The 23320-nt window shown below is 37.0% G+C and overlaps 1 protein-coding gene across 2 annotated transcripts in view; it reads right to left on the bottom strand.

Moving 5' to 3' along the window:
- Positions 1-23320, bottom strand: part of GALNT13 (polypeptide N-acetylgalactosaminyltransferase 13) — a 544730-nt gene that overhangs the window by 178363 nt on the left and 343047 nt on the right. For both annotated transcript variants that reach the window (XM_045867449.1, XM_045867450.1), the window contains exon 8: positions 5855-5972. In XM_045867449.1, coding sequence (XP_045723405.1) covers positions 5855-5972 — 118 coding nt within the window. The remainder of the gene's footprint in view (positions 1-5854; positions 5973-23320) is intronic.

Here is a 23320-nt window from a genome sequence, read left to right as displayed (position 1 = left end):
CCATTATCACAATCAAGATAAACAAATATATCCATTACCTCCAAAAGTTTTCATGTGTCCCCTCCTTCTACCTCTCCTTTCCCCTCCCAATACCTTGTTCCTAGACAACTTTGCTTTTTGTCACTTATGGATTAGCTCGCAGTTACTAAAATTTTATATGAATTGACTCATACAGTATGTAATCTATTTTGTCTGACTTGTTTGATCCAATGCAATTATTTCAAAATTCAAAATGTTGTAGGGTGTATCAATAGTTCCTTTATTTTTTTGAGTAGTATTCCATGTGTGGACAAACCACAGTTTAACCATTCACGTTTTAGTGGACATTTGGATTGTTTCTGGCTTTTGGCTATTGCAAATAAAACTGCTGTGAACATTAGTGTACATCTCTTTGTATGGACATATGCTTTCCTTTCCTTTGAGTAAATACCTAGGAGTTGCTTAAGAAGTCTTGAGTAAAACCAGGTGCCTGGGTGGCTCAGTCAGTTAAGCATCTGCCTTCAGCTCAGGTCATGATCCCAGGGTCCTGTGATTGAGCCCTGCATTGGGCTTCCTGTTCAGTGGGGAGCCTGCCTCTCCCTCTCCTGCTCCCCCTGCTTGTGCTCTCTCTTTCCCTGTCAAATTAATAAATAAAATCTTAAAAAAAAAAGAAAGAGGCACATCTGGGTGGTGGCTCAGTCGTTAAGCATCTGCCTTCGGCTCAGGGCATGATCCCAGGGTCCTGGGATCGAGCCCTACATCGGGCTCCCTGCTCGGCGGGAAGCCTGCTTCTCCCTCTCCCACTTCCCCTGCTTATGTTCCCTCTCTCTCTGTGTCTCTCTCTGTCAAATAAATAAAATTTAAAAAAAAAAAAAGAACGAGTAAAACTGTTTTCCAGAGTTATTGTTACCATTTACATTTCCACCTCCTTTCCATGTTCTTCCAAATTCTAACCAATATGGTCCTTTTTGATCATAGCTATTCCAATAGATGGGTAGTGTGATTTCATTATGGGTTTAATTTCATTTTTTCTAATAACTAATAATATTAAGGATTTTCTCATGTGCTTACTTACCATCTTTATGTTTGCCTTCATGAAGTATGTGTTCAAATCTTTGAGTCATTTTTATCGGTTTGATGTTTTTTTCTTATCACCGAGTTATGAGTTTTTCTGTTTGCTTAGTTTTTGGGGTTGTTTTGTTTTGTTTTTCTGGACACAAGTCCATTATCTGGTAAATTATTTGTTGCCAGTTTCTTCCTGTCAGGAGCTTATCCCTTCAGTCTCTTGACAGTGGCTTTGAAGAGCAAATATTTTTCATTTTGATGAATTCTAATTTGCCAATTTGTACTTTTATGGGCTGCATATTCAGAGGTCAGAAACGTTTTTCTCTTATGTTTTCTTTTATAATTTTATAATTTTAGGTTTTCTGTTTTGAGTTAATTTTTATATAGTGTGAAGTATGAATTTAAGATATTTTTGTCTACATGGATATCCAGTTGTTCCAGCACTGTGTTGAAAAACTATCCTTTCTCTACTGATTTGTTTTTATTCTTGTAATGTCTGTCAGGTTTTGCTATTTGAGTAATGCTGACCTCATAGTTCGAGTTGGAAGGTAGTATGTCTTCTTCAATTTTCTGGAAGTTTGTGTAGAACTGTTCTTATTTTACCCAAAATGTTTGGTAGAATCCACCAGTGAAGTCATCTGACAACAGAGTTTCCTTTGTAAAAAGTATTTTTTTTTAAACTACAAATTTCATTTCCTTACTAGATATTGGGGTATTTGCTTATTTTTTTTCTGGTAAGCATTGATAGTTTGTGTCTTTTCAGGAAGTAGTCTATTTTATCAAAATTGTCAAGTTTATTGCCATTATGTTGTTAATAACCCTTTAAATATCTGTAGAGTCCATAATGAGGTTACCTTACTCATTCTCAATGTTGGTAATTTGTGTCTTCTCTCTATTTTTCCAATTAAGTTTGGCTAGAAATTTATCAGTTTTATTGATCTTCTCAAGGAAACAGCTTTTGATTTCATTGCTTTCATCGAAACTTTTCCTCTTTTATATTTCATAATCTCCACTTCACATCTTTATTTTTTCCTTTTTCTTATATATTTTGGGGTTACTCTCCTTTTCTCTATTTTCTGAAGGTGGGGGGAAGCTGAAGTCATTAATTTTAGATCTTATTTTCTTCTTTCTAATATAGATGTTTGGTGCTATAAATTCCCCCTAAGTATTGCTTTCGTGGTACCACAAACTTTAATATGCTGTGTTTTCATTTTCATTCAGCTAAAAAAGATGATTAATTTCACTTTTGACTGCTTCTTTGATCCATGGGCTCTTTAGAAGTGTATTATATAGTTTCCCAATATTCATCTTTCCCCACACCCCATGAATCACCCTGGCTGGAGAGTTCAGGCACTCTTGCTGGTCCTAAGCGAGCACTGGGCAATGAGACCTCTAATCTTGCTGATGGTTTTTCCCTCAATCTTAGTTGTTTTCTCACACATACGTGCTGATCCGCACTCAATATTTCCTGAGTTCTGTCTTTGCAGTTCTCTCCTCTCCAGTATTCTGTCCACCAAATTCTAGCTGCCTAGGTCTTCCCAGACATTTGGCTTCATCTTCTCAACTCAGGAGTTGGCTGGGATCTGCCGAGGTCCCCTTTTTGTTGCTTACATCTAGACACTTTCTCAAGGCAGGAAGCTGAGGCAAACTTAGGGCTCTCCTTTTTTTGATCTCCATCTCTCAGACCATTGTTCTCTGTGACCTGCTATCCAATGTCTTGAAACTCTTATTTCATATATTTTGTCCATTTTTTGATTGATTCAGGTGTGTGTGTGTGTCTGTGTGTGTAAATCTTGTACCTGTTACATCAAGTCTAGATGACACTTTTTTTTTAATTGAGTGTTTTATTTCAATAATATGAATATGGGTAAATATTTAATGTCTAGGTTCTTAGGATGTCTGTAGTTACCTCAAAGGATATTGCAGCAGTCTGAAAAGAAAGTTTTTTTGTTTTGTTTTGTTTTGCTTTTTCTTTTCTAAAATTTAATCTCTTTTCTGGGCAGGGAAGTTTTAGAACCACACCGTGACTAACTCTTAGAGCAGGAGCATTTTATGTATGTATTGTGTATTCTTATTTTAAAGGGATTTTCATGTATATTCTCCATTTGATTATCGGTAGTCAAGGCAAGATTACTAAGGTCAAGGTTGTTACTAAGTGATGCTCAGGAGTGTAGTGACTTGCTCAAAGTTGCACAGCTTACAAGCACTGCAAGAATAAAAGCTACCATTTATGACACACTTCATGTGTGGTAAGCAGGGTGCTTAGCACTATCTATACAATTTCATTTAATCTCCCCCAGAAATGTATCAGGAAAGTGTTACAGTTTTCCTTGTTCCAGATATAAACAAACTAAAGCTTAGAAGACATGCTACCTTATCCAAATTTATACAGCCGGGAAGTGCTCCAGCCATCTTGAGCCCAAGGCCGCTTGGCTCCCATTCTTAGAACCACTAATCTACCTCTCATAGAAGTGAGATGCTCCTCTGTCTTCTTACTCTCTTTTTCTATGACCCCAATTGGTTCAACAATGGCAGATTATCTCATTTTAAGATGGGCGAAACATTGTGCACTCTTGGGAATACCGCTCCTGTGCTATCGCTCACGAAAGGCAATAATAAAATAGAACAATTATAAGAATATACTGTAATAAAATTTATGTGAACGTGGTCTCTCTCTCTCTCTGGAAATATCTTATTGTACTGTACTCACCCTTCTTGTGATGATATGTGACGATAACATGTCTGCATGATGAGATGAAGTGAGGTAAATGATGTAGGCACTGTGACAGAGCATTAGGCTACTACTGTTGACCTTCTGACAATACGTCAGAAGGAAGATCATCTGCTTCTGGATTACAGTTGACTGCAGGTAACTGAAACCGCAGAAAGCGAAACCACAGACAAGGGGGTGTTACTGTGCTTTGTTTCTTCATAATGTCAAACAACCAATCACAACTAACCTCTTGTGTCATTTTCTTGGGATCTGATCATTCTTATGACCACCAGTTGCATTCACTCTGTCCGTCTGGTATCTGTTTCACCTACCATATTCCCCAATCTTCCTTTTTGGTGCATTTAATATATCTGTTGGATTTTCTGATCATGTTCTCCTGGTTTTTCATATTACTCCACTAAGCTGCTCCCTAACATATCTTTCAATTAGTTAAAGAACATCCATCCTATATGGAAGCTATGTGATGAAAGTAAGGGGAGTCCATCGGCAGAGAATCAAGTTTAACAGGTGAGGAGAAAAGAGGTGAAAAAGGAAAAAAAGCTGGGCAATACGATCACAGATAATAGCAATATTGCTATATTGATTTTTTTCCTTATATAATCCCAGCACAACATCAAAGGAACATTGGTTAATGAATGGGTAAATACTCTCATTGCTATATCCCAGGGTAAGAGCAAATTTTTTTTTTCAGCTTTTGAATATACTGCCTGCCTTCCTCCCGTCTTTCTTTCTTTCTTTCTTTCCTTCCTTCCTTCCTTCCTTCCACTCTACTCTTCTTTTTTTAACGGTCACCTCTTATTTTCTGCACTTTGAGAACTACACCAAGTGAAAAGGTTGGGTCCCCCAATGTCCCTAAAAGTTGTGAAGGATATATCATGTGCCTGATGTCAAGAAGACATTCCTGAGTAGGGTGCCAAATCTTGTGGGGCAAGTTCTAATCTGACTATAAGTACATAAGCAAATATGGAAAGAATACAATTCCATTAGCTAATGATGTTCTCAGACATTTGGCTATAAGGAAGGTTTATAGGTAAAAAATTGTATAAGAAGGCCATTCTAGTGGTTCTAAAATAATTCAGATTATTGAGATCCACTAAATTCCACATTATATAAATTCAAAGTAATTTTTATTCTCAAATTTTAACTTTTCTTACACATCATATATTTATATTTTGTTAGTGAAAAACAAACTTTACTTTCTAAATGCGAAATTAAAAGTCATAACTCTTGCACTTCATAGATAATTATATCTAAACTCTAATAATTTTATTACACGATTTTGGCAAAATCAATACAGCGTTTTGAATATTTCATGTTAAATTCCAGGAAGAAAGAAAAGAACAGTATTATTAACTTAATTCATTTAAAAATAATAATATATGTGGTTTGAAGAAAAAACAGTATTCTAGCACTTATCATTTGTTAGCATGAAGGCACATTTATGTGTCTGCTTTTTAGATTTCCAAATATAACAAAATATAAAAATTATTCATATGCTTTCCAGTATCATATGCATGAAGGATTAATCCTTAATTTTCATTTGCTTGGAAGGCCATTTAATAAGTGAATTTGCATTATTCAAACTGATTCATCAAACAATAATGTCTATAACTGTGAAATCAATCATGCTACTTGCAGAATTATCCAGAGTTCCTTTGACCATGGGTTATTCTTAAAGGTATTTGAGAATAACTTCAGGCAGCACTTGCAAATTCAGGTAACATAAATACTTCCAAGTTTCCATTCAAAAACACAATGCGATTTTATAGGGTAATGCTTTATATAAGAAATAAAGCCCTCTTTATTTCAAAAACTGAAAGCCCTAATGTCTTTGTACTATGAATAAAAGAATTATTTTTGAAAACTTTAAAAATAGCTATAATTTCCAATTTAACAGTAAATATTGCATGCAAAAAACTCTAGCAAAGCTTCTAAATAAGTATTAAAATGACCAACTGATCAGTAATTTGCATCACTTTACAAAAAAAAATATTTGACAGTAAATTACTGGGTCTATATGTGCATGCTACAGCATAGTGTGTTCAGAGTTAAAAAAATAAAGTAAAATGCAATTACCCTAAAAGACATTTCAAGATTCTCTCCACCCCAGATATCCATTCCTGCATCGTAAGTTCCTATCTCTTCAAAGTAGTTTCTGTCAATAGAAAATAGGCCACCAGCCATAGTAGGGGTCCTAGTTGAAAAAAAAACAAAAAGAAAAGAATATCTTTTGAAAACAATGTGTGGAGTTTAATGAGACTATAGCAAATAGTTTTGAGACATTTTAAATTAAAAAAAAAATAGTACTCAAAAATCTCAAACTGGAAACATAGAGCCAAGGTGTCAGAGGTTTTAAAATTAATAAGTAGCATTTTATTTCACATTTTCTGTAAAACTAAATTTAGATTAGTCTATATTTTTCTTACAGGTGATCAAAAAGATAATATGGAAGGAACACTGGCCACTTAAGAGGGGGGCAATTATATTCCTTCTGAAAGGCATAGTGAAGAGAAGTAAGTGCTCTTACCCCTACCAGTTGTGATCTTTTGTCACCTAATTATAAAACATTTTAATGTGATTTCTAAAAACCTGTGGAAATGGTTTCTCTGTGAAAATATCTATAATCTATTTAAATATGAAAAATATTAAACACTATAAAAATGTTTATAGGCAATAAGTAACGATATTTATGGAAGTATTTTTTTTAAGGTAGAGCTTTACATGTATTTGTTTATTCTTCTCTTTACTCAAGTAAAATGATAGAGTTAATTACATGGCTCTATGGATAAACATAAATCCCATATGCTTAGAAGAACATTTTGCACAGATTCTAAAACATTTTCCTAGGAATAAATGCCTTTCGATTCTCACATTTGAAGTTTCTCTATAGGAACTAAGAAGTCAGATGTTAACTTTTCAAAGGATTGCTTATTAATTAATTCTAAAAGATTAATTAAAGTCAATGGGTAATATATGAACTATGCAAGTCTTCCTATATAAGCAGTATGAATTGAAACTAAAAAAAATCTAGTTTTTCACAAATGGATCTATCTATACTGACAATTATTATTTTTTAATGTTAACTGTAGAATAGCAGTTTTAAACCTTCCTAGCACATTAGAGGCCCCCAAAGCAACTTTAAAAAACACATTTCCATGCTTGGGTATCACCCTCCACAGATTCAGATTTAATTGGCCTGGGGTGGGGCCACACCTTTGGTAATGTGTAAAGTCCCTTGGTGATTCTAATGTGCTGCTAAAGAGGAGTTAACACTGGTCTAAGGGATTTGGAATGCTCATCCAAGTAGTCTGAGATTGTGAAAATATTAACAAATGTTGCTTCTATAGAGATTATATCTTCTTCTGCCACAGGATATGCTCATGTCCTCTAATTGAACAATGTAGTTTATTGAAAAACCACCAAATAATATTGTACTTGGACATCAACCATATTGCAAAGTTCTCTATTTCTCCCAGTGCTCTCACTGTTTTACACTCAAGCAATTAACTGTCCATCAGCTGGAGTAGCAGAGCCTCCTTAGTCTCAGAACTATTTTATTACTTCTGGTCTTGCTCCCTTGCTATCATGAACAGTATCACTGACCTTCTGAGTTATAATGGGAAACAGTAACATAGCTAAACAGATGGTAATTATGGAGTAGCCACCACCCTCACCTGATTGGGGTTTTGGAATTCTGTGGCAATAACTATACAAGGTGTAATAGTGCTGCGTAGTCTATTTAATGAAACTAGGAACAAAAATTGCTACAATTATGTTATCATAATGCAACCAGGTGCGTAAGAATGTTAAGTGATGCATTTTTAATGATCTGTGCAGAGTGCCTGCCCACTTCTCTATTTACTAATAAAGTACTAATGCATTTAGCTTAAATGCATGCATTGAATTTCGTCTTACAGTTGGTCATAATTCCTAAAAATATGTGAGAAATGTATAATAAATGACTAAAATAATTTATATATTTAACCATAAAAATGACTCAAAAGTTTCACTTATGCTTAAAAAGTAACAAAAATAAGAACATAAAATGACAATTCCTCAAAAAAATCCTGTATTTTCTGAAGACAGATGCTCCTAGGGAGTTTTTTCTTTTTTTTTGTATTTGCAATGTTAGCTCTCTCAAACAGTCCAGAGACTGTGCCTTATATAATATCTACAGCCATAGCCAGTGTTATGCAACATGTTCTATTCTAAGTTAACTGCTCTGTACCGTCCCTAATGAATTATTTGCATATGGCTGTGTGAACCTTAAGTGTTCAGGGTGCCTAGAAAATTAAAAACCTATATACGGCCTAACCTTATTAATCAATTCAACCCATTGGTGGGGGAGGGCGGTAATCAGCCCAACGGCTGTGAATCTTGCCTACCACACAGTCAAGTAGGTAAAGATGAATGGAGCTAGTAGAAGTAAAGCACTCAGCACAGTTCCCAGCACATAACAAATAGTTAATAAGATTAGGTGGTATATCTTTGTCTCTGTCGTCGCTGTTGTTGATAATCATTCATGGGTCTTGAGCGTCCCTCACTTAATTTTGACTTCCCATACACACCCTCATTTCATTTCAAAATCATCTGAATCTACTTCAGATCCAAGATGTTGAACTCCGACATCTGCTTCTCTGAACACAACTTTCTATTTTTTAACCCCTCCTATTTCAATCCTATGACAGTCACTTTTTTATTCTACCATCGTGTTTAGGGTTCCTTAGCTACTCCTATTTCTCACATAATAACCCCCTTCAGGAATTGTTCCTTTCCCTCCTCTCACTCTCTCTCCAAGGTTCTGCCAGGTCAGTGAGCAAAAATAGCTTAGCATCCTAAATTCTCTGTCCTTCCCTTATCTGACCCAATTTTTTTTGTAAATATCAGTGTCTGGGTAAACCTACCCTTGCATTATCCACTTCTCCTAGGAGCCAGAGAATCATTGAAAAAGCAGTAAGATGAGGTCAACTGGTAATACTTCAAGTCCAAATATTCTCTGCTTAGCCTATAAACAGCTAACGATCCTTTTATCTGTGTTAATTTGTCTCATTTGTGTTAATCTGTCTCATTTTTTAGCTGACTCTTATCTAAAAGTTTTGGCCTCTTCTCAAAAAATGAGATTAAGGCAAAGCATAAAATCAAAATTCCCTCGGTCATGAAATCTAAACTCCCCCTATCTCTACCTCAGTATGTGTATGTGTCTTCTCATGGCCTCTTCCTTCCTCCTGCCTCAGAGGAAAGAATATCTCCTTCTTCATTGTGAGCTAACATTCACTCTTTTGCCCTCAGCCAGTTCTTTTCTGACTACTCTTTCAGCCACTTGGTCATTGACTATTACATTTATGTTTTATGCCTTTCATTTCTAGATTGTCCTCTTGAGTTTATGACACTGCTCAATCAAGTTCTATCCTAAACCAAAATAGTTCTTCACTCCATCCTACTACTCATTCCAATGAGGGATATATATTTTCTATTCCCTTCACTGGTAACCTTATTGAAAGAATACTTTCTACATATTCCCTCAACTCCTCTTGACCTTCTAACTGGAATCTGGATCCTGCTCCCACCTCTACCATAACTTCTTTCTGAAAAGGCCCCGTTGATTCTGAACTTCAATAGGCTTTCCTTAAAATGTCTTCCTTTGGAAGCATTTGAACACAATTCAGCCTCGCTGCTTAAAACACATTTCACCCCTAACTCCAGTTGCATTTTTTCCAGAGAGGTTTTTCCTATTCATTTTATGATTCTTATTGATATCCCTTCCTCTTCCTTTTCCTTGCTGGCTGTCTCAAGTTCTTAATTCCATATTTGTGACATGAGTATAAGATACAATTATAATATTGTTTTGTAGATGTGTGCACTTAATAATTATCTCCTTTTCTCCCAATATGTAGTCTTCCCAAGGACCTCTCCGTGGAGCTTTCCCCTTCCTATACTCTTTACCTGTATAAGCTCTTTCACTGTATGACTTTAACTGTCCTCTCTGTGAGGCAGAGTCCTAATCTGTGTTTTCTTTTTTCATTGCTTCCTCCTGCATTGTTTGTGTTTTTCTAATTACTTCCTAGATGTTTTCTTAAAAAAAAATTCTTTTGAGTCTGCTCGAGGTATAAACATAGCACTGAACATGTGCTACCCTTCCATATTGCTTCTCCTTCAGTGTCCTCTAGTTCCTTCCAGAATCTCAATACAAAAGGATAAAACCCCTTTTAGTAACTTTCTTTCCTGTGTCCCATTCAATCATTTCCCAAATACTTCCTGTTTTCTTTTTTTTTTTTTTTTAAAGATTTTGTTTATTTATTTGACAGAAAGAGACACAGCGAGAGAGGGAATACAAGCAGGGGGAGTGGGAGAGGGAGAAGCAGGCTTCCCACTGAGCGGGGAGCCCAATGTGGGCTCTATCCCAGGACCCTGGGATCACGACCTGAGCCTAAGGCAGATGCTTAACGACTGAGCCACCCAGGCACCCCTACTTCCTATTTTCTTCCAAAGTATTTTTGACTCTTATCTCTGTTCTCTGTTATCATGGTCACTATCCAATTTTAGTCCTCTTATTTCTAACTCTGTTAGGGGAATCCTCCTGCTTCTAGAGTCTGCTGCTTCCAAAATTTATTCTACAAACCATAGCCAGATTAATCTCTCTAAATCAAAACTCTTCTGAAACTGTTTACCAGATGTTTAAATACCTATTTTAAGAAATAAATTCCAGGGGTGCCTGGATGGCTCTGGTGGTTAAGCAACTGACTACTGATTTCAGCTCAGGTCATGATCTCAGGGTTGTGAGATCAAGCCCTGTGTCCAGTTCCACACTGAGCATGGAGACTGCTTAAGATTCTCTCTCTCTCTCTCTCCCTCTGCCTGCCCTCCCACTCGTGCACACACTCTCTCTCTCAAAAAAAAAAAAAAAAAAAAAATTCCAGCTCCTTGTTATGGCATCAGTGACGTGGTGCCACCCAAAGAGCATCTCCATTCCTTTTAACTGTTTCTCTATATTCAAAGTGTTTAGCTGTTAATAGTAACTTTCCCACCCCGGTGCACGTGTCTACATGCACTTGTGACTTGGATTTCCCTTTTTAAACTTCTGGTGTATGTTCAAACCTGTTCTATTCTTAGGCCAAAGACTATTATTCCATGCAGCCTGCCCTCAGTACAGCCCCTGTCCCTCCAGTCTGGATGTAATCCTCCCCTTCTGCCTCCTTCAGTAGCCCTCAGTCTCTTTTTCTCTCAAGGCACTTTTTTACTTCTTTTTGAGTATTACATTTATTTCTGCATAAATTTTACCACCTTTATACATATAGCTAATATTTTGGTTTAATACTATTAGACTATTAATAGATATTTGTTAAATAAGTGAAATAAACAAATAAGCATGTATCCTCATGGCCACAAAGCAATCTATTTATAAGTTAAAATCACCTGCAATTTTATTTCTAAAATTACAAAAATAATTCTTTTTCACGTCTCCTAAACTGATAATCATTCCAGGATTTTATCATCTAGTAGAAGTTTTCAGGATTGAGTTTGGTAGTATTTTAGAATTAAAGATACAAAGCTTTGTAATAATGTGGACTATAGGAAAGGATTCCAAAAAGTAAGCATTTGACATGGAAAAACACTGAAGCATTTCACCAGAAGTTGGGAAAGTTAAAGAAATTATGATAGAACACGTCTGATTATTCATTAATGCTAAACTGTGATGTCTCCATTTTCATACTAGTATTTCATACTAGAATCACCACCACATGTGTGAAAAGCAGAGTGACCACAGAAGACTCAAGAGAGGGATAAATTTAGTTTTTAGGAGCATGGACTTTGTATCTAGACTGACTGGGGTTAAAACTCAACCCCACAGTGTGACCTTTGGTAAGCCAAGCCACTTAAACTCTGTGTTCCAGCTTAATCATCTATAAAATGAGGGTATATGTATTAATGGATGTAACACTATTAGAGTAGTACAAGCACAAAACAAGAACTACACATTTAAATATTAATAAGGAAGAGAAAACATCTGTGTTTGGCGAGATTATTATCAGCTTTTAAAAAATTATTTTCAGAGTCTAATTAATTTTTAAAGGAACTGTAGTATTTTAGAACTTTAAAATCCCTATAGATCTGGTCAACCAAATTTAGTTGCAATGTGTTTAAATGACTTGCTCAAGAACCCCCAGGTAGTCAGTGGCCCAATTAAGGAAACAATCTTTTCTTTTCTCTTTTTTCTCTCTTCTCTTCTCTTTCCTTCCTCTCTCCCTCTCCCTACATACCTCTCTCCCTCTCTACCAACTAGTCATCACTCAATGAGTCCATATACACCAAAGAATTTGAGGTAGGTAATTAGAAATACACTTTCCTGATTTCAAGCCCCAAATTTATGCACTGTGTTTTCCTATGGATTTTAAAAATGCACTGCTCTTCAAAGCAACTTATTTCAAAGTTATTGAAACATTGTTTCTTCTCACTAGTCTTTCCCTTTAACATATTAGGATTCTATTCATCTTACTTGGTAAATAAGTAAGGTCTCTGGGAAAAAAAAATCTAAAGATTTGAGAGACTATAGGTCAGCCTCAGGCTGTGATTTGCAATGATCCAAGAACACAATATCTAGACTGTAAGTATTTAGCTCTGCGTTAGTAACATTTCTCATATAGTATAAGCCATAATAAAGAGAAATGCGAAACATAAATATTTTATTATTTACACAAATATGAGGCATAAATAACTGAAATACATAATCTCAATTTTTTTAAATCATAAAATATGATTTGGTTAACCATTTTGCAGGTTTAGAAACCAAACAAGGGGCGCCTGGGTGGCTCAGTTGGTTGAGAGACTGCCTTCAGCTCAGGTCATGATCCTGGAGTCCCTGGATCGAGTCCCACATTGGGCTCCCTGCTCGGCAGGGAGCCTGCTTCTACCTCTGACCCTCCCCCCTCTCATGTGCTCTCTCTCTCTCTCATTCTCTCTGTCTCAAATAAATAAATAAAATCTTTTTTAAAAAAAAGAAACCAAACAAAAATTAGATAGTGAGTTTCTCTCCTTCCCTCCTTATTCTGTCTACTATCTCCAATATAGAAAGCAGAAGAGACAGAAAGGAAGCAAAAGTATAATGATTACTTCATTAGAGTGATGAATAATCAAATGTTGAATGTATTTCAAGGTTTTTACAGAGAACAGAAATGGGGTTTAGTGAAATATTGCACACCACGATACCCACTTGAACATACTGGGTAAGAAGATGCAGCTTTGGTAGAGAAGAAACTGTCACTTTAAGAGCCCATGCTGGTTTAAGCTCTGAACAAGGAAACCTGCTCAATCCTTTAGTCTATGGAACACAAAAACAGTTACAAAGCTATTTTTAAAGGATAAGAAAAAGAAAAAAAAAGAAGAAAAAAGTTCTCCTTATTATGGGCAAGTGGCTTACTTTGCTGCCAAAGACCCCATTTACCAACAAGTATTGGAATCAAATACCTTAACTTGTGCTTAAAGACCTATATGCCAGGAAAGGAAAAGTTATTTTTTTCTTTTTTCCTTAATCCTTTTTCATAATCCTCACAACCTGATAAAACCCTAAGCTTCCAAGAGGATGTACAGTAATTGGAGCAAATCTTTTATCTTTCCTTTTCCTTTCATTTTATGCGTAGGAAGAATCAAAATAAACAATGAGGCCAGATGTTTTTAAATGTTTTCATTAATACCTTGTTTTCATCTCATCTCAAATGATGCTAGGAAAGTCTTGTAAATTATCTAAAGAAACCTCTGGGAATGGATATCAGAAGATTTGGCCTTAATATATTTCCAGTGTGATCAGCAGGCTCCACCCCCCCCCCCCCCCCCGCCAAGAAGGTGACCAAATCAAAGGATGATCTAAACAAGAGCTGTATTTTAAATATTTAGACAGTTACTTGTTAGCTGGTTTCTAGTTGAATTGGTTATCTATCTAGTTACCAATGCTGCAGTCGTGCAGTCACCTATACATTATTTAAACGTATTTAACTGTTAAATGCACTACCACCAATAATGAAATAGACCTTTATGAAAACTGTGAAAAAAAATTATCTTCTAAACCATTAGGAAATAATATAATATACATGTGCTATTTTCCTTTTTTTTTTTTTTTAAAGATTTTATTTGTTTATTTGACAGAGAGAGACACAGCGAGAGAGGGAACACAAGCAGGGGGAGTGGGAGAGGGGGAAGCAGGCTTCCTGCTGAGAAGGGAGCCCGACGTGGGGCTCGATCCCAGGACCCCGGGATCATGACCCTAGCCAAAGGCAGACACCTAAGGTGGGATTTTTTTCTTTCAAAATCAACATATATTAGATTTTCACATGAGTAGGTAAGAATGCTAAACAGTTGGAATATTCTAAAGATTTTCCTTCAAACTTTTTCCTTCAACGTCTTTGTTCTTCACATAATTTTGACCTTTCCCTGTGTTTTGCTTTAGTATCTTCTATTGTAAAGAAGTGTCTCACAGGATTTGAGAGTATCCTTGCTTCTTTCCTCCAAGGTAAAAATGTATTTTCATTGGCCTAAGAAAAGTCTAATAGAGAAAATCTGACAGATAAAAATTAAACTATATATATATATTTTAAGATTTTATTCATTTATTTGACAGAAAGAGCGAGCACAAACAGGGAGAGCAGCAGGCAGAAGGAAAGGGAGAAGCAGACTCCCCAACTGAGCAGGGAGCTGGATGTGAAACTCAATCCCAGGACTCTCAAATCATGACTTAAGCCAAAGGCAGATGCTTAACTGACTGAGCCACCCGGCATCCCACCTCTTAGCTTAGGAGCCCAAGCAATATATTCTTAGTTGCTATTAAATAATAGGAAATATCGTGTCTCATTTGTAAAACACTTTACAGAATAAAATAAGTGTGTGTTTTTTTTTATTATACTTACTAGAGGAACTATAGAGTCTGATAATTTTGCAGGGGAATCAAACTGGCAAAAAGTATCAAAAGTATTAAAACAAGTTTCACATTTCTTAATTGCATAATTCTAAAAAGACCACATTATATACAAAAAATCAGGAGACAAAATTGGCAAAATAAAGTGTAAAAAAACTCTCAAATGTCATTTTTAAAAATTTTTTCTTATTATCATATAATCTATTATTTGTTTCAGGGGTACAGGTTTGTGATTCATCAGTTTTACACAATTCAGTGCTCACCATAGTACTTACCCTCCCCAATGTCCATCACCCAGACACCCCATCCCTCCCACCCACCTCCACTCCAAAAATCCGCAGTTTGTTTCCTGAGATTAAGAGTCTCTTATGGTTTGTCTCCCTCTCCAGTTTCGTCTTGTTTCATTTTTCCCTCCCTTCCCCTATGATCCTCTGTCTTGTTTCTCAAATTCCCCATATCAGTGAGATCATATGGTACTTGTCTTTCTACAGTTGACTTATTTCGCTTAGCATAATACCCTCCAGTTCTATTAACGTTGTTGGAAATGGCAAGATTTCTTTTTTTTTTTTTCACAGCTGCACGGTATTCCATTGTTTATATATACCACATCTTCTATATCCATTCATCTGTTGATGGACATCTAGGCTCTTTCCATAGTTTGGCTATTGTGGACATTGCTGCTAAAAACATTGGGGTGCATGTGCCCCTTCAGATCACCACATTTTTATCTTTGGGGTAAATTCCCAGTAGTGCAATTGCTGGATCATATGGTAGCTCTATTTTCAACTTTTTGAAGAACCTCCATACTGTTTTCCAGAGTGGCTGCACCAGCTTGCATTCCCACCAACAGTGTAGGAGGGTTCCCCTTTCTCTGCATCCTCGCCAACATATGTCGTTTCCTGACTTGCTAAATTTAGCCATTCTGACTGATGTGAGGTGGTATCTCATTGAGGTTTTGATTTGGATTTCTCTGATGCCGAGTGATGTTGAGCACTTTTTCAGGTGTCTGTTGCCCATCTGGATGTCTTCTTTGGAAAAAGGTCTGTTCATGTCTTCTGCCCATTTCTTGATTGGATCATTTGTTCTTTGGGTGTTGAGTTTGTAAGTTCTAAATAGATTTTGGATACTACCCCTTTATCTGATAGGTCATTCGCAAATATCTTCTCCCATTCTGTTGGTTGTCTTTTGGTTTTGTTGCATGTTTCTTTTGCTGTGCAAAAGATTTTTATCTTGATGAAATCCCAATAGTTTATATTTGCCCTTGCTTCCCTTGCCTTTGGCGACGTTCCTAGGAAGAAGTTGCTGCGGCTGAGGTCGAAGAGGTTGCTGCCTGTGTTCTCCTTTAGGATTTTGATGGATTCCTGTCTCACTTTGAGGTCTCTCATCCATTTTGAGTCTATTTTTGTGTATGGTGTAAGGAAATGGTCCAGTTTTATTCTTCTGCATCTGGCTGTCCAATTGTCCCAACACCATTTGTTGAAGAGACTGTCTTTTTCCATTGGACATTCTTTCCTGCTTTGTCAAAGATTAGTTGACCGTAGAGTTGAGGGTCCATTTCTGGGCTCTCTATTCTGTTCCATTGATCTATGTGTCTGTTTTTGTGCCAGTACCATGCTCTCTTGATGATGACAGCTTTGTAATAGAGCTGGAAGTCCGGAATTCTGATGCCGCCAGCTTTGCTTTGCTTTTTCAACATTCCTCTGGCTATTCGGGGTCTTTTCTGGTTCCATACAACTTTTAGGATTATTTGTTCCATTTCTTTGGAAAAAGTTGATGGTATTTTGATAGGGATTGCATTGAATGTGTAGATTGCTCTAGGTAGCATAGACATTTTCACAATATTTGTTCTTCTAATCCATGAGCATGGAAGATTTTTCCATTTCTTTGTGTCTTCCTCAATTTCTGTCATGAGTATTCTATAGTTTTCTGAGTACAGATTCTTTGCCTCTTTGGTTAGATTTAGTCCTAAGTATCTTATGGTTTTGGGTGCAATTGTAAATAGGATCGACTCCTTTCTCTTTCTTCTGTTTTGTTGTTGGTGTATAGAAATACCACTGATTTCTGTGCATTGACTTTATATCCTGCCAGTTTACCGAATTCCTGTATGAGTTCTAGCAGTTTTGGGGTGGAGTCTTTTGGGTTTTCCACATAAAGTATCATATCATCTGCAAAAAGTGAGAGTTTGACTTCTTCTTTGCTGATTCGGATGCCTTTTATTTCTTTTTGTTGTCTGATTGCTGAGGCTAGGACTTCTAGTACTATGTTGAACAGCAATGGTGATAGTGGACATCCCTGCTGTGTTCCTGACCTTAGGGGAAAAGCTCTCAGTTTTCCCCCATTGAGTATGATATTCGCTGTGGGCTTTTTGTAGATGGCTTTTATGATATTGAGGTATGTACCCTCTATCCCTCACTCTGAAGAGTTTTGATCAAGAAAGGATGTTGTACTTTGTCAAATGCTTTTTTCTGCATCTATTGAGAGTATCATATGGTTCTTGTTCTTTCTTTTATTAATGTATTCTATCACATTGGTTGATTTGTTGATGTTGAACCAAACTTGCAGCCCAGGAATAAATCCCACTTGGTTGTGTTGAATAATCCTTTTAATGTACTGTTCGATCATATTGGCTAGTATTTTGGTAAGAATCTTTGCATCCCTGTTCATCAGGGATATTGGTCTATAGTATTCCTTTTTGATGGGGTCTTTGCCTGGTTTTGGGATCAAGGTAATGCTGGCTTCATAAAATGAGTTTGGATGTTTTCCTTCCATTTCTATTCTTTGAAATAGCTTCAGAAGAATAGGTATTAATTCTTCTTGAAATGTTTGGTAGAATTCCCCTATAAAGCCATCTGGCCCTGGGCTCTTCTTTGGTGGGAGAGTTTTGATTACTGCTTAAATTTCCTTAGTGGTTATGGGTCTGTTCAGGTTTTCTATTTCTTCCTGGTTTAGTTTTGGTAGTTTATTCATCTCTAGGAATCCATCCATTTCTTCCAGATTATCTAACTTGCTCTAGTTGCTCATATGTTTTTATAATTGTTTGTATTTCTTTGGTGTTGGTTGTGATCGCTCCTCTTTCATTCATGATTTTATTTATTTGGGTCCCTTTTCTTTTCTTTTTGGTAAGTCTGGCCAAGGGTTTATTAATCTTATTCTTTCAAAGAATGAGCTCCTAGTTTTGTTGATCAGTTCTACTGTTCTTTTGGTTTCTATTTCATTGATTTCTGCTCTGATCTTTATTACTTCTCTTCTCCTGCTGGGCTTAGGTTTTATTTGCTGTTCTTTCTCCAGCTCCTTCAGGTGTAGGGTTAGGTTGTGTATTTGAGACCTTTCTGGTTTCTTGAGAAAGGCTTGTATTGCTACATACTTTCCTCTTAGGACCACCTTTGCTGCATCCCAAAGATTTTTAACAGTTGTGTTTTCATTTTCATTTGTTTCCATGAATTTTTTTTTTTAAGATTTTATTTATTTATTTGACAGAGAGATTGACGTGAGAGAGGGAACACAAGCAGGGGGGAGTGGGAGAGGGAGAAGCAGGCTTCCCACTGAACAGGGAGCCCGATGTGGGGCTCAATCCCAGGACCCTGGGATTATGACCTGAGCCGAAGGCAGACGCTTAATGACTGAGCCATCCAGGCGCCCCTCCATGAATTTTTAAAATTCTTCAATTTCCTGGTTGACCCATTCATTCATTAGTATGATGCTTTTTAGCCTCCACGTATTTGAGTTCTTTCCAACTTTCCTGTTATGATTGAGTTCTAGTTTCAAAGCATTATTGTCCGAAAATATGCAGGGCATGATCCCAATCTTTTGGTACTGGTTGAGACCTGATTTGTGACCCAGGATGTGGTCTATTCTGGAGAATGTTCCATGTGCACTAGAGAAGAATGTGTATTCTGTTGCTTTGGGATGGAATGTTCTGAATATATCTGTGAAGGCCATCTGGTCCAGTGTGTCATTTAAAGCCTTTATTTCCCTTTGATCTTTTGCTTAGATGATCTGTCCATTTGAGTGGGGGGGGGGTGTTAATGTCCCCTACTATTATTGTATTATTGTTGATGTGTTTCTTTGATTTTGTTATTAATTGGCTTATATAATTGGCTGCTCCCATGTTAGGGGCATAGATATTTACAATTGTTAGATCTTCTTGTTGGATAAACCCTTTAAGTAGGATATAGTGTCCTTCCTCATCTCTTATTATAGTCTTTGGTTTAAAATCTAATTTGTCTGATATAAGGATTGCCACCCCAGCTTTCTTTTGATGTCCATTAGCATGGTAAATTGTTTTCCACGCCCTCACATTAAACCTGGAGGTGTCTTTGGTTCTAAAATGAGTCTCTTGCAGACAGCGTATCGATGGGTCTTGTTTTTTTATCCAATCTGATAGCCTGTGTCTTTTGATTGGGGCATTTAGCCCATTTACATTCAGGGTAATTATTGAAAGATATGAATTTAGTGCCATTGTATTGTCGGTAAGGTGACTGTTACTGTATATTGTCTCTGTTCCTTTCTGGTCTATGTTACTTTTAGGCTTTCTCTTTGCTTAGAGGACCCCTTTCAATATTTCTTGTAGGGCTGGTTTGGCGTTTGCAAATTCTTTTAGTTTTTGTTTGTCCTGGCAGCTTTTTATCTCTCCTTCTATTTTCAATGACAGCCTAGCTGGATATAGTATTCTTGGCTGCATATTTTTCTCATTTAGTGCTCTGAATATATCCTGCCAGTCCTTTCTGGCCTGCCAGGTCTCTGTGGATAGGTCTGCTGCCAATCTAATGTTTCTACTGTTGTAGGTTAGAGACTTCTTGTCTTGAGCTGCTTTCAGGACTTTCTCTTTGTCTCTGAGACTTGTGAGTTTTACTATTAGATGTCAGGGTGTTGACCTATTTTTATTGATTTTGAGGGGGGTTCTCTGTGCCTCCTGGATTTTGATGCCTGTTTCCTTCCCCAAATTAGGGAAATTCTCTGCTATAATTTGCTCTAGTATACCTTCTGCCCCTTTCTCTCTTCTTCTTCTGGGATCCCAATTATTTAATGTTGTTTCGCTTTATGGAATCATTTATCTCTCAAATTCTGCCCTCATGATCCAGTAGTTGTTTATCTCTCTTTTTCTCAGCTCCTTTATTCTCCATCATTTGATCTTCTATATCACTAATTCTCTCTTCTGCCTCATTTATCCTAGCAGTTAGAACCTCCATTTTTTATTGCAACTCATTTAATAGCCTTTTTGATTTTGAATTGGTTAGATTTCAGTTCTTTTATTTCTCCAGAAAGGGATTCTCTTGTATCTTCTATGCTTTTTTCAAGCCCAGCTAGTATCTTTAAAATCGTCATTCTGAACTCTAGTTCTGACATCTTAGTAATGTCCGTATTGATTAGGTCCCTGGCAGTCGGTACTGTCTCTTGTTCTTTTTTTTTGAGGTGAGTTTTTCCATCTTGTCATTTTGTCCATAGGAGAATAGATGAATGAGAGAACAAAATGCTAAAAAAATGCTAAGAGGGTAACAACAACCTCAGAAAAATATACACTAAACAAATCAGAAGAGACCAGAAACCGAGGGTAAAAGAAAGGGGAAAACAAAAAAAGAAGGGGAAAAAAATAAAAGAATATGATCAGGCTGTTGAATAGAACAGAGCCACACACTAGATTTTGGGTGTATTTTGGTCTATTAGAAGAAAGTGCCTCCCAAAATTTTAAAGAAAGGAAAACTTACATATATTAAAAATTAAGGGTTAATATGATGAAAGAATGGAATATGACTGTAAAGATGAAAATTAAAAAAGATTTTAAAAAAGGAATTGATAAGAAGTTGGTTGAAAAAAGAATGAAAAAAATTAAAAAAAAAAAAAGAACGTGGTCAGGCTGGAGACTAGAACATCATACACTAGATTTAGGGTATATTTTGATCTTTTAGGAGAAACTGTATCCCAAAACTTTAAAGAAAGAAAAACTTACATATATATATACAAAAAATAAGGTTAAACATTGAGGAGATAGAATATGACTGTAAAAATGAAACATTAAAAAAGATTTTAAAAAAGGAATTGATAAGATGTTAGTTGAAAAAGGAAAGAAGAAAACTTCAACTAAACAAAAATAGAAAAAGAAAAAAATAAAATTAAAAAAATTAACTTTGAAAGACTAAAGAATCAGGGGGAAAAAAAGCCATGGATTCTATGTGCTGTATTCCTCTAGTGCTGGAGTTCTGCTGTTCTCATTGATGGGTAAACTTGGTCTTGGCTGGCTGTTCCACTGATCTTCTGGGGGAGGAGCCTGTTGCAGTGATTCTGAAATGTCTTTGCCCCAGGTGGAATCCCCTGCCCTTGTCCGGGGCCGGGCTAAGTAATCTGCTTGGGTTTGCTCTCAGTAGCTTTTGTTCCCTGAAAGCTTTCCATATAGCTTTGGAGGAGGAGAATGAAAATTGTGACCTCCCAATCTCTGCTCCAGAGGAGCCGAGAGCTCGGGGCATCACTCCTCAGTACACCCTCAGAGAAAAGCAATCACTCCCGTCTCCCTGGGCTCCAGCCGCACTCTGTGCTCACCCAGACTATGACTGAGCATTTCTATCTTTGGTGCACGACCCCATTTGGAGTCTCCAAACCCAGCAGATTCCTGTGGTGCGCTCCCACCCCGCTCCTCCTGGGGGAGGAAGGGGAGTCTCCCTGAATCTGCCGCTTGTTAAGTCCCAGCTGGGAGAGCAGTGGCCCGACTGTGCTGCAGATCATGGTTTACGGCAACCCCAAACTGAGAGTCCACTCCTTGGCTCCGTCTTTGCAGCTGGCTTTCCTGCTCCAATACCTGGGAGCTCTGCCACACTCAGTCTTCCTGTGACCCCAAAGGTCCTAAGACCACACTGTCCCAGTGAGGGTTCCACCCCCTGCTTCGCCACTGGAGCAACGTCCCTCAGCAGAGCAGACTTCTGATTTTGTGCTCTGCTGCTCTATCACTTATCGGTATCTGGCTGATGGAGGCTCCCTTCCCCCGCAGTCTATCTTCCCTAATATTGCCTCAGACCCACTTCTCCTCATGTCCTACCTTTCAAAAAGTGGTTGCTTTTCTATTTTAGAGAGTTGCTGTTATTCTTTTCTTCAATCTCCTATTGAGTTTGTAGGCATTCTGAATGGTTTGATAACTATCTAGCTGAATTCCTGGGACCAGATGAAAGTTAGGTCTTCTACTCCTCTGTTAACTCCTCAACTCTCAATTGTCTTTATAAAAAACAAAAGAGCTGGGGTGCCTGGGTGGCTCAGTCTGTTGAGCAACTGACTCTTGATTTTGGCTCAGGTCATGATTTTGGGGTCCTGGGATCAAGCCCCATGTTGCACCTTTATGCTCAGTGGGGAGTCCGCTTGAGGATTCTCTCTCTCCCTCTCTGCCCTGCCCCTGCTCTCTCTCAATCTCTCTCTCTCTAAGATAAATAAATAAATCTTTTAAAAAAGAGCTAATAATTGAGATGCTAGCAGCCATTAAAAAAATTTTTTTTTTAATTTAATGGCATGGAGAAAAACTAATAATATATCAATTTTTAAATTGTGGAGATATCTGGGGCACTTGGGTGGTTCAGTTGGTTAAGTGTCTGGCTTTGGCTTAGGTCGTAATCTTGGGATCCTGGGATTGAGCCCCACATCGGGCTCCCTACTCAGCAGGGAGTCTGCTTCTCCCTCTGCCCCTCCCCCTGCTCCTGCTCTCTCAGTCTCTTGTTCTCTCTCTGTCAAATAAATAGATAAAATCAATTTTGGAGAAATCTATCTGAAAAGAAACTCTCTGGAAGGAAATATAATAAAATACTAAAAGAGGTGGCTCATTGGTGTTCTGCTTCTTTATAGCTGTAGTTACTTGTCACATTTATTTAGCAATGCATATATTTGTTACTTACATTTTCAGAAATACATTTGAAGTAATTCCTTTCAAATATATTTCTCATTTAATATGTTAGCACTTCATGAGTTAAGCAAAACAGGGAATAATTTTCCTTTTCATAGTTGAGAAGAATGGGTAATTTCCCAATTGAAGGAGCTTGATTAATAAAACCCAGATCCTCCAAAGCCAGCCTCAATGCTTCTTCAATGATATCATACTAGAAGGTTACAGAAAATAATATGTGAACATCTTATAAGTTTTTCACAATAAAGGAACAATAATTATAATCTGAGATGTTATTAATAATGTTTAATTTATTTGATCTTCTTTATAAATTCCTAATTCCAGTTGAGAGAAAAATAAATGTATAATATCAGACAAATGTTAATAAAAAGGGATATCTAAGTAAGTAAAAGGTGTAAGGAATAAAATTCATCATTACATCTATGTTTGATTTATTATGAGAGCAAATATTAGAAGAAAATCTAAAACTCTTTTGTTTTACTTTAGGAAGATACTGAACATGGTATTCCAAGTAAGAATGAAGAAAGTCATGTCAAGAATATTAATAATGACTGGGTGCCTGGGTGGCTCAGATGGTTAAACGTCTGCCTTCGGCTCAGGTCATCATCCCAGGGTCCTGGGATCGAGTCCCGCATCGGGCTCCCTGCTCGGCGGGGAGTCTGCTTCTCCCTCTGACCCTCCCCCCTCTCATGCTCTCTCTCTCAAATAAATAAATAAAATCTTTTTTTTTTTTTAAAAAGAATATTAATAATGACTAAATGTA

The sequence above is a fragment of the Mirounga angustirostris genome, unplaced genomic scaffold, assembly GCF_029215605.1.
Source record: "Mirounga angustirostris isolate CCGP_5_RB_7025 unplaced genomic scaffold, mMirAng1.0.hap1 SCAF_3, whole genome shotgun sequence".
In the NCBI taxonomy this organism is placed as follows: domain Eukaryota; kingdom Metazoa; phylum Chordata; class Mammalia; order Carnivora; family Phocidae; genus Mirounga; species Mirounga angustirostris.
Note: the sequence above shows the minus strand (reverse complement) of the source record. Positions and strands in the feature narration are given on the sequence as shown.